This window comes from Bombina bombina, chromosome 11, assembly GCF_027579735.1.
Source record: "Bombina bombina isolate aBomBom1 chromosome 11, aBomBom1.pri, whole genome shotgun sequence".
In the NCBI taxonomy this organism is placed as follows: Eukaryota; Metazoa; Chordata; class Amphibia; order Anura; family Bombinatoridae; genus Bombina; species Bombina bombina.
Window position 1 is genome coordinate 37,212,582 of NC_069509.1, and position 12,975 is coordinate 37,225,556.

At 36.2% G+C, this 12,975-nt stretch overlaps 1 protein-coding gene across 4 annotated transcripts in view; it reads left to right on the forward strand.

The window, feature by feature from the left end:
* The window catches only part of LOC128641998 (sulfotransferase 1 family member D1), a 143,402-nt gene extending 132,427 nt beyond the window's left edge, over positions 1 to 10,975 (forward strand). For all 4 annotated transcript variants that reach the window (XM_053694634.1, XM_053694636.1, XM_053694635.1 and 1 more), the window contains 2 exons: positions 3,652 to 3,832; positions 10,660 to 10,975. In XM_053694634.1, coding sequence (XP_053550609.1) covers positions 3,652 to 3,832; positions 10,660 to 10,772 — 294 coding nt within the window. In that variant the 3' untranslated portion in view covers positions 10,773 to 10,975. The remainder of the gene's footprint in view (positions 1 to 3,651; positions 3,833 to 10,659) is intronic.
* The last annotated feature ends 2,000 nt before the right edge of the window (positions 10,976 to 12,975 follow it).

Here is a 12,975-nt window from a genome sequence, read left to right on the forward strand (position 1 = left end):
CCAAGCCTGAATTGATTTCTTAATGTGATGTCGTTCCACAATGTATCTGTGGCCCACATCTGGTATTCTGTGACATAATCCTCAACAGGACGTTTTCCCTGTCTGAGAGATCTAAGTTTGGTTTCTGCATTTATTTGTGTGTTGGCATCTTCATAAAGTGATGCCATTAAGGAAAAAAATGCATCAAGTGAATTCAAAATCTCATCACTGGATTAAAAAAAACGGTTAGCCCAGGTCCTGGGTTCCCCTGTTAAGTATGAAATAACAGTACACACCTTTATTTTTTCTGTATGATAAGTGCAGGGTTTCATAGAAAAAAGTAGCAAACAAGAATTTTTGAAGTCTCTGAAATCTGACCTCTTTCCTGAAAAGACTGCAGGAGGGTTAATGTGTGGTTCAGGAGGGTCTAGATTTCTAGGAGTTATTATTTCCTTATAAACATTTTTTAAAGCAGTGTTCTCAGCTTGTAGGTCTGTGAGCGCTCTTGCCAAATAATCAACTTTTTGGTTTAAGGTTTCAAACTCTGTTTTTATGGCTTGGGAGTCCATATTTATATTTATGGCTTGATTATTATGTAAGATAAACTGTATCTTTTAGAATTGTAGTGTGTTGCTAGTTGCAAACGCCAAGAGATACAAATTATAACCTGGCAATATGCTACAAGCGTTTTGATAAGAGTGAACTCACAGAAAATGCTGCTAGACAAATATGATTCTATTCAGACAAACAAGTGTGCAAGTCTGATAAATTCACAGAGGCAAATATGGATAGCTAGATCAAAAATAGAGTTCTTTAGCATAAGATTAATTGTTAATATAAAGACTGAGTAAGTATGGTTGATAATATGAACTGGAAACAACTTGAGAGAATCTGATTAGCAGAGTTATACTTGCGGTAGCCTGTGCTTGGCTTTCCCTTGCAGCATGGAACGCTGTAATGGCGGAGTGAGACCGGAGTTCTTCCTGAGAGCTGAGTGGCTAGTTGCAGTACTGGTCAGGCTGAGAGATTGTTCTGTAGCTTCCGGGAGGAAGGTGAGTTGAAGTCCTAGCGAAGCAGGTGATGAATCAGCTGCGGCTGGAGACGTCAGAAAATCCTCTGTAATACTGTGGCGGTAAGTGGAGCGGCACTTTAGGAGAGAGACTGACAGGCAATCTATGAAATGGATTCAGATGGCTGTGCAGATTAAGTGTCTTTAGAAGAAAGCAGCAATTAGTTAGAAAGATCCTTTTGAGGGTTAAATTCAAATAAGCAAAAGTTCAATATCACTCAGTTTGAGATGATAGCAGGAGTGACTTGATTTCTGTGAAGTATTCCAATCAGAACAAACAAAATAATCAAGCAAAGTAGATCTCAGGAAGTGAAGTTTTATAGGCAGGTACAAAGGTGGAAGTGGAATGTCTTAAAGGGACATTACACTACGGAAACATCATATGCTGCTTTATTATATAGACCAAATTGGATGGCTGATATATTCTATAAGTACATTGGACCCAATTAATTGCAGGATAGTAAAGATGTTAGAGACAGCAACAAAAATGGAACTTGAACAAGTGTACCGCACTCCAGGGTTATAGACTCTACTAAGCACATGACAATAAAAACAGTAAACACTACTATATATATATATATATATATATATATATATATATATATATATATATATATATATATATATATAAATGTGCAATCGGTATACATGTAACATGAGTGTAGTTAGGAAAAATAGATTTATCTTAGGTTTAATACTAATGGCATAATAAACAAAACTAGGTGATGAAATTGACTCGAGCCCCAAGGTTAGCTGCAGATAGGGTAAATGTCCGGAACACATGCAGAAGTCTATGACTTAAGACAACTCTGTCTTCATGAATAGTTCCAAAAATTGAAGATTGGCATGAAAGGGGAATTAGGAGAGTTATAGCACTGATAAAAGTGTAAAGTCCCTTCCCAATCATTTAGGTCAACTTACCCTATATCAGTAATCCAAAATCCTTTCACCAAAGAGATCTCATATAGTGTTATTTAATTCTGTAGGCCAAAGTCTCCAACCTCTTGGGAAGTCAAACTCTGCAAGAGGGTCCGGGACTCCGGGTGACCAACCTTGTTGTTGCAAATAGGAGCCTAATGGTCTCCTCTGTAAGGGCAGTCTGAACAGACGATTGTTGATGAGTGGCCACGCAGCTGGGGCCCGTCACTGCTGGTCTCATCTTATATAGTCGAGTTGTTGTACTGTCCTGTTCATGAGCAGAGGTGGCTTGCACCTAACCGGTCTCTTAGGCCTCAATCTTGCTCTGTTAGACTTTCAATATAGTCGATCTTTACTTTAAGCCAGCTTTATTAAGGTATTGTCCCTTGGTGCTATATCCATTTTTGGTGAAAATAGTCGCTAAACAACAGATAAAAAATGACTTTATAAACTAAATAAGTTGGAGCTCTCGCTCCATGAGTCTGCTCCCGTTGATGGCTAGCTCCGCCCCCCCACTTTGTAACATTTTTGTTATGAGTTTTGTGAAACATTTTTGTTTTGCAAAATCCATAACTACTGGTCTTTGATCACGGAATGGATTGTGGCGGTATAAGCTATAACTCTAGCGTTATAGCTAGACCGAACAACCTGTAATACAGGCGCAATGAAAATTCCACACTGAAAAGCCATTTTTTGAGTGCGAAATGGAGAGTTGCATAAAGGCTAAAACGCTAGCGGTATAGCTGTACCGCGGCAACTTGTAATACGGGAGACCTGCCATTCCGCATGCAATGGCCAATTTTTCAGTGGTATAGCGGTACCACAACACTTGCAATCTTGCTGTTTATTAGGTGTGATTATGCTTAATTTAAGAACCTTCTGAAAGACCACATTTGGTTTTAATGACCTCACACAAAGCTAGATTATGAGTGGAGCGATATTTAGTGCTTGTGCGTTAACTTTGCTGGATCGAGACTTTTTGTGTGCGTTGGGCTGTGCTCGTATTAAGAGTTGAAAATAAAAAGTTAGCATGCAAGCAAAAACGCGAAGCGTGTAAAAAGTGGACCTTCGAATATCACAACTTTGTTAACATATTGTACCATAGACAAATCGAGCATGGAAACTGAGGAAAAAACATTTGTGCGCACGACATGAATTATGAATATTTCAAATTCCAATGCTCATCACATAGAAGATTAATATGTTCTATTTATTCTTAAATAAATATTTCTATCTATCTATATATATATATATATATATATATATATAAAAGGATTTTTTGGTAAAATATATATCTATATGTGTGTGTGTATGTATGTGTATATATATATATATATATATATATATATGTACATACATACATACACACACACACACAGTGCTGAAGGATCATTTCAGATAATCTTGTCTTCATATAGAGCTTTAGAGAATCGGGTCCTTAGAGTTGAGAAAGGAACTTGTCGGTTAGAAAAAGAAATACAATTTTATACAAATCATGAGGCCATATGGAACATAGATTAATAGACTCCTTGGGGCATGAATGAGATGGTTAGAGGTTTAATATAGAACTAGACAGTTTACTGAGGAAGAACAACAGTTTAGAGAAAGGAGACAGTAGTCTGGTGAGATATTGACAATAGGTTTCCATAAGGTGAATTCATTATTATTTGTAAATCCTCCTCCAGGACCCAAAACGTGAGATACGTAAAGTGGTTAAGTACCTTGGGAAGAAGCTACCAGAAGAAGTGATTGAGAAGATCAGTCAGCAAACATCATTCCAGGCCATGAAGGAAAATAAGTTGACCAACTACACAACCATCCCAACCAATGTTATGGACCATTCTGTCTCACCCTTCATGAGAAAAGGTACAGCTCTTCCACTCTACTCCATAACCTGTAATTTATTATCTAATTTATCTTTATCCCACAGGTAGAGCCAGAGTTAACTGGAGTCAAAAATGCAAACATAACACGCTCAAATGAATTAGAGCATGTAAAAAGCCTATAAAAGGGACATAGTATACTCAAATGTTAACCCCTTTACATTCCCGGTAACCAATTCTATCTGCTGGAGTGTATTACATTGTTTTCAAATCTCTCCTCTACCTTTTATTTGTTTCCCTTTTTTTTGCCCATTGAGACCTCCATATATATTGAACATTAAAATACCACAGTAATAGCTACATAAACATTATGTAAACAAGAGGCATCAACAGAAATCAACCTCCCAATGGGGTGTGGGAGAGAAAGCCCAACACCCACAGCTGCTTTAAATGTTTGAGAATGTTTATCTACTCTCCTTTTCTGCAGCCATTAGAGACAAATGAACTGTTGCATTGATCAAGCAATCAACTGTGTGTAACATGGTGCATGGTCATACTTAGCATAATTATATTTTTTCTTTGACTTCAGTTTTGAGTTTAATGTTCCTTTAAAAATTGGATGGTGTTAAATTCTAATGAAGTCCTCTGGAGTGGCGTGAAATTGCAGGGCTCTTTCCCACAAGATAATATAGGCAGACTTATAATAAGTAGGAGGGTTAAGTACATCTCTATAAGAAACTGACAGTGCTCTAGGGATTCTTTTGGCTGTGCACCAACGCCTTTCCCAGCCAGTAGGAGCCCATAGGGGAAGATCAGTAAACCCGCACGATTGAAGAAGGCTTCTCAGTCACCAAAATTCAAATTGTAGGAGTTGGGAGGGCTGGTATGTGGAGCAAAAGTTTGCAAGTGTAATTAGCTGCCCACTAGGGAAAAGATCCTGGATACTGGCAATGCCATGGAGGTGCCATATGGAAGGGTGCAAATCTTTAAGAGTTTAGAGTAGGCCCGACAGCGAGTGAACCGGTGAGGGGCAATTTGGGGCAGAGATCGAATTTTATCCCAGAAGCGCAAGGCTGAGAGAATGATATAGTTTTGGATTTTGAATGAGGCTCTTGAGTGTTTAGGAATCCACAATAAGTCTGAGAGTGTGAGCGAGTGCGGCAGAGTAGCCTGTTCCAATATGCACCATTTGCAGTCCAAAGTTTTGGAATTCCATGGAAGGATGTGAGATAGCCTAGAGGCTTCGTGGTAGTGTATCAGGTTGGGGGCGCCTGAGCCCCCACTAAGCAGACTGTGTTACTTTCTAATGATCAGTCTCATTACCTGTCTGTATCTCTTCCTGTTATTGGACTGTGTTACACTCTAATGATCAGTCTCATTATCTCTCTGTACCTCTTCCTGTTATTGGACTGTGTTACACTCTAATGATCAGTCTCATTATCTCTCTGTACCTCTTCCTGTTATTGGACTGTGTTACATTCTAATGATCAATCTCATTACCTGTCTGTATCTCTTCCTGTTATTGGACTGTGTTACATTCTAATGATCAATCTCATTACCTGTCTGTATCTCTTCCTGTTATTGGACTGTGTTACATTCTAATGATCAATCTCATTACCTGTCTGTATCTCTTCCTATTATTAGACTGTTGCTTTCTAATGATCAGTCTCATTACCTGTCTGTATCTCTTCCTATTATTAGACTGTTGCTTTCTAATGATCAGTTTCATTATCTCTCTGTATCTCTTCCTGTTATTAGACTGTGTTACATTCTAACAATAAGTTTAATTACCTCTCTGTATCTCTTCCTGTTATTGGACTGTGTTACATTCTAATAATCAGTCTCATCTGTCTGTATCTCTTCCTGTTGTTAGACTGTGTTACTTTCTAATCATCAGTCTTATTATCTCTCTGTATCTCTTACTGTTATTGGACTGTGTTACATTCTAATGATCAGTCTCATTATCTCTCTGTATCATTTCCTATTATTGGACTATGTTACATTCTAATAATCAGTCTCATCTGTCTGTATATATTCCTGTTGTTAGACTGTGTTACTTTCTAATCATCAGTCTTATTATCTCTCTGTATCTCTTACTGTTATTGGACTATGTTACATTCTAATAATCAGTCTCATCTGTCTGTATATATTCCTGTTGTTAGACTGTGTTACACTCTAATCATCAGTCTCATCTGTCTGTATCTCTTCCTGTTGTTAGACTGTGTTACACTCTAATAATCAGTCTCATTACCTGTCTGTATATATTCCTGTTGTTAGACTGTGTTACTTTCTAATCATCAGTCTTATTATCTCTCTGTATCTCTTCCTGTTATTGGACTGTGTTACATTCTAATGATCAGTCTCATTATCTCTCTGTATCTCTTACTGTTATTGGACTGTGTTACTTTCTAATGATCAGTCTCATTATCTCTCTGTATCATTTCCTATTATTGGACTGTGTTACATTCTAATAATCAGTCTCATTACCTGTCTGTATCTCTTCCTGTTGTTAGACTGTGTTACTTTCTAATCATCAGTCTTATTATCTCTCTGTATCTCTTCCTGTTATTGGTCTGTGTTACTTTCTGTTGATCAATCTAATTACCTCTTTGTTATAAAGTACTAAAGTCAAGTTACAGGAAGAGATACAATCACTCTCATTGCCTCTCTGTATCTCTTCTTGTTATTGGACTGTGTTACTTTCTATTGACCAGTCTCATTCATTTCTGCATCTCTTCCTGTTATTGGACTGTGTTACTTTCTATTGACCAGTCTCATTCATTTCTGCATCTCTTCCTGTTATTGGACTGTGTTACTTTCTATTGACCAGTCTCATTCATTTCTGCATCTCTTCCTGTTATTGGACTGTGTTACTTTCTATTGACCAGTCTCATTCATTTCTGCATCTCTTCCTGTTATTGGACTGTGTTACTTTCTATTGACCAGTCTCATTCATTTCTGCATCTCTTCCTGTTATTGGACTGTGTTACTTTTTATTGACCAGTCTCATTCATTTCTGCATCTCTTCCTGTTATTGGACTGTGTTACTTTCTATTGACCAGTCTCATTCATTTCTGCATCTCTTCCTGTTATTGGACTGTGTTACTTTCTATTGACCAGTCTCATTCATTTCTGCATCTCTTCCTGTTATTGGACTGTGTTACTTTTTATTGACCAGTCTCATTCATTTCTGCATCTCTTCCTGTTATTGGACTGTGTTACTTTTTATTGACCAGTCTCATTCATTTCTGCATCTCTTCCTGTTATTGGACTGTGTTACTTTTTATTGACCAGTCTCATTCATTTCTGCATCTCTTCCTGTTATTGGACTGTGTTACTTTCTATTGACCAGTCTCATTCATTTCTGCATCTCTTCCTGTTATTGGACTGTGTTACTTTCTATTGACCAGTCTCATTCATTTCTGCATCTCTTCCTGTTATTGGACTGTGTTACTTTTTATTGACCAGTCTCATTCATTTCTGCATCTCTTCCTGTTATTGGACTGTGTTACTTTTTATTGACCAGTCTCATTCATTTCTGCATCTCTTCCTGTTATTGGACTGTGTTACTTTCTATTGACCAGTCTCATTCATTTCTGCATCTCTTCCTGTTATTGGACTGTGTTACTTTCTATTGACCAGTCTCATTCATTTCTGCATCTCTTCCTGTTATTGGACTGTGTTACTTTCTATTGACCAGTCTCATTCATTTCTGCATCTCTTCCTGTTATTGGACTGTGTTACTTTTTATTGACCAGTCTCATTCATTTCTGCATCTCTTCCTGTTATTGGACTGTGTTACTTTCTATTGACCAGTCTCATTCATTTCTGCATCTCTTCCTGTTATTGGACTGTGTTACTTTCTATTGACCAGTCTCATTCATTTCTGCATCTCTTCCTGTTATTGGACTGTGTTACTTTTTATTGACCAGTCTCATTCATTTCTGCATCTCTTCCTGTTATTGGACTGTGTTACTTTTTATTGACCAGTCTCATTCATTTCTGCATCTCTTCCTGTTATTGGACTGTGTTACTTTCTATTGACCAGTCTCATTCATTTCTGCATCTCTTCCTGTTATTGGACTGTGTTACTTTTTATTGACCAGTCTCATTCATTTCTGCATCTCTTCCTGTTATTGGACTGTGTTACTTTTTATTGACCAGTCTCATTCATTTCTGCATCTCTTCCTGTTATTGGACTGTGTTACTTTTTATTGACCAGTCTCATTCATTTCTGCATCTCTTCCTGTTATTGGACTGTGTTACTTTCTATTGACCAGTCTCATTCATTTCTGCATCTCTTCCTGTTATTGGACTGTGTTACTTTTTATTGACCAGTCTCATTCATTTCTGCATCTCTTCCTGTTAAAATGGATCCCTTGGACCATTTTTGGAAACTATATATCTCTTTCGCTTCAGGACTTAGACTCTGAATCTCAATAATTGATTTACTTTTGTGTCTCTTTTTTCAGCCATGGTGCAACATGGGTGTATCAGAGCTAGGTAATATTTAGACTTGGCTGATATGTCATTCTCTAGCAAGACGAGAAATGTCTTGTACTTATAATGGCCTAGATTACAAGTGGAATGCAATATTTGCGCTCCCCTCAGTAATACCACTGCACGTAAATGTACACTGGTATTACAAGTTAGGTGCAATGCTAACACGACCTCTTGTTTGCAATGCCTGGAAGCCTTGCACTAACGAGGGTACACTTCCATAGGCTCCAATGGGAGCATCATTCTCATGCTGTCAGGGGGCTATTCCCACATGCGTTGGGCAGCAAAATAAAAATATATATATGTATATGACTATATGCATATATATTTATGTGTTTATATGTGTACATATATATGTGTATATGACTATATGCATATATATTTATGTGTTTATATGTGTACATATATATGTGTATATGACTATATGCATATATATTTATGTGTTTATATGTGTACATATATATGTGTATATGACTATATGCATATATATTTATGTGTTTATATGTGTACATATATATTTATGTGTTTATAGGTGTACATATATATTTATGTGTTTATAGGTGTACATATATATTTATGTGTTTATAGGTGTACATATATATTTATGTGTTTATATGTGTACATATATATTTATGTGTTTATATGTGTACATATATATTTATGTGTTTATATGTGTACATATATATGTATATGACTATATGCATATATATTTATGTGTACATATATATTTATGTGTTTATATGTGTACATATATATTTATGTGTTTATATGTGTACATATATATTTATGTGTTTATATGTGTATATATATATATTTATGTGTTTATATGTGTACATATATATTTATGTGTTTATATCTGTATATATATATTTATGTGTTTATATATGTACATATATATGTATATGACTATATGCATATATATTTATGTGTTTATATGTGTACATATATATTTATGTGTTTATATGTGTACATATATATTTATGTGTTTATATGTGTACATATATATTTATGTGTTTATATGTGTACATATATATTTATGTGTTTATATGTGTACATATATATTTATGTGTTTATATGTGTATATATATTTATGTGTTTATATGTGTATATATATTTATGTGTTTATATGTGTACATATATATTTATGTGTTTATATGTGTACATATATATGTATATGACTATATGCATATATATTTATGTGTTTATATGTGTACATATATATTTATGTGTTTATATGTGTACATATATATTTATGTGTTTATATGTGTATATATATATGTATATGACTCTATGCATATATATTTATGTGTTTATATGTGTACATATATATGTGTATATGACTATATGCATATATATTTATGTGTTTATATGTGTACATATATATGTGTATATGACTATATGCATATATATTTATGTGTTTATATGTGTACATATATATTTATGTGTTTATATGTGTACATATATATTTATGTGTTTATATGTGTACATATATATTTATGTGTTTATATGTGTATATATATATTTATGTGTTTATATGTGTACATATATATGTATATGACTCTATGCATATATATTTATGTGTTTATATGTGTACATATATATGTGTATATGACTATATGCATATATATTTATGTGTTTATATGTGTACATATATATGTGTATATGACTATATGCATATATATTTATGTGTTTATATGTGTACATATATATGTATATGACTCTATGCATATATATTTATGTGTTTATATGTGTACATATATATGTATTTACAGTAAAAACAGTCCCCATTCACCTCAATATAAAGGCACTTTCAGTTTCTTCCAAACACCCCACATCCCCTCACTTTAACCCCTTATAACTGCTTCCCACAGTTTAATCTAAAATAAAAAGATAAGCATCCTTTTTTTTTTTTTTTAAGAACTATTCTCTTTATTTGGGGACCTCTGGTTAATTGTGTTAAGAGCAAAGTGAAGCTGCACGCTCACAGGAGCATGAACCGCTTGTAATGGCTGGTTATTTAACGTGCGCCCGTAAACGGGCAAATTTGCCCCTGTACGGGCGCATGTTAAAATAGCGCTCCACTCGTAATCCAGCCCAATGTGTTTAGGGTCGCTAATATCGATAAAATTCCCATATAGCAGAAAGAGAATCTCAAGAGCTGACCAGGTCTGTCTCTCAATCAAGCACTCTTTGTGCCCATGTAATAGATCTCTCACACAGCCAATCCAGCTCTCTCACTTGATTTCTCTGAAACTAGATCTCCCTTTTGTTAAATGGATCTGTTGATGTCTTACAGCAGATCTCTTTATCATTTCATGTCACACTGGATGTCTCTGATAATTCATCGGTCTCTCTCTGTCTTCTCTTCAGGAGTCTGCGGTGATTGGAAAAACCAACTAACAGTTGCACAGAATGAGGCGTTTGATGCGTATTATGAGCGTGAGATGTCTGACAGTGATTTAACCTTCAGGTTCCAGAGCTGATGCAGTCTGTAAAGCCCAGACATCTGTCCAAACCTTTTCCAAACACTGCTGTTCTGCCTCGACCCTCCAACAACATTGGAATTATTTTTTACTTCCAGATCTCTGAGAATTCCGTATTTCTCATTTCACTCAGACTTATCTATAACTATGCTCTTTGTGTCAACTTCTCTGCTATCTGGCACAAAATCTACAAATTGCTGAATCATTTTTGGCTCCTTGTTTTTGTTTGCTGGAAGGAAAACATGAGTGATGTGTGTATGAAGGAATGCATGTGCTGTGACACGTGCCTCAAGCTGTGCTTATACAAAGGGAGGTAACTTTAGCAATAAAGTAGTTAAATGTGGGGATTTATAGAACAAGAGAAAGTTATAGGAATCTGTAATATTAGGCAACTGGATTCAAACAAAATGATGCTATAGCAATAGGAGTTACAGGGAGGGTCCTATGGAACAATAGGAGGAGTTCTAGGGAGGGGTCTATGGAGCAACAGGGGGGAGTTATAATGAGGGTACTATGGAGCAATAGGGGGGAGTTACAGGGAGGGTCCTATGGAGCAATAGGAGGAGTTACAGGGAGGGTCCTGTGGAGCAATACGGGGGAGTTATAATGAGGGTTCTATGGAGCAATAGGGGGGAGTTATAATGAGGGTTCTATGGAGCAATACGGGGGAGTTATAATGATGGTTCTATGGAGCAATAGGGGGAGTTATAATGATGGTTCTATGGAGCAATAGGGGGGAGTTATAATGATGGTTCTATGGAGCAATAGGGGGAGTTATAATGAGGGTTCTATGGAGCAATAGGGGGGAGTTATAATGATGGTTCTATGGAACAATAGGGGGAGTTATAATGAGGGTTCTATGGAGCAATAGGGGGAACTATAATGAGGGTTCTATGGAGCAATAGGAGGAACTATAGGGAGGGTTATCTGGTGCAATATGGAGGAGTTCTAGGGAGGGTTATATGGTACAATAGGAGGAGTTATAGGGAGAGTTATATGAAGCAATAGGAGTTATAGGGAGAGTTATATGAAGCAATAGGAGGAGTTATAGGGAGAGTTATATGAAGCAATAGGAGGAGTTATAGGGAGAGTTATATGAAGCAATAGGAGGAGTTCTAGGGAGGCTTATATGAAGCAATAGGAGGAGTTATAAGGAGAGTTATATAGAGCAAAAAGAGAAGTTATAGGGAGAGTTATATAGAGCAATAGGAGGAGTTATAGGGAGAGTTATATAGAGCAATATGAGGAGTTATAGGGAGAGTTATATAGAGCAATAGGAGGAGTTATAGGGAGAGTTATATAGAGCAATAAGAGGAGTTATAGGGAGAGTTATATAGAGCAATATGATGAGTTATAGGGAGAGTTATATAGAGCAATAAGAGGAGTTATAGGGAGGGTTATATAGAGCAATATGATGAATTATAGGGAGGGTTATATAGAGCAATATGATGAGTTATAGGGAGGGTTATATAGAGCAATGTGATGAGTTATAGGGAGGGTTATATAGAGCAATTGGAGGAGGAGTTATAGGGAGGGTTATATAGAGCAATTGGAGGAGGAGTTATAGGGAGGGTTATATAGAGCAATTGGAGGAGGAGTTATAGGGAGGGTTATATAGAGCAATTGGAGGAGGAGTTATAGGGAGGGTTATATAGAGCAATATGATGAGTTATAGGGAGGGTTATATAGAGCAATATGATGAGTTATAGGGAGGGTTATATAGAGCAATATGATGAGTTATAGGGAGGGTTATATAGAGCAATATGATGAGTTATAGGGAGGGTTATATAGAGCAATATGAGGAGTTATAGGGAGGGTTATATAGAGCAATTGGAGGAGGAGTTATAGGGAGGGTTATATAGAGCAATTGGAGGAGGAGTTATAGGGAGGGTTATATAGAGCAATTGGAGGAGGAGTTATAGGGAGGGTTATATAGAGCAATTGGAGGAGGAGTTATAGGGAGGGTTATATAGAGCAATTGGAGGAATTATAGGGAGGGTTATATGGTGCAGTAGGAGGAGTTTTATTGAGGGGGATATATAAACCAGTAGGATGAGTTATATAAGTTGTATGACTATGGAGCAACAGAAGAAATTATAAGGAGGGATCATAAGGAGCAGTATAACAAACTGTAGTGAAATCATTGTTGGAATGACTAAATATGAAATAGGAAAAGAAAATGATTATGCAAAGTTATAAGAGA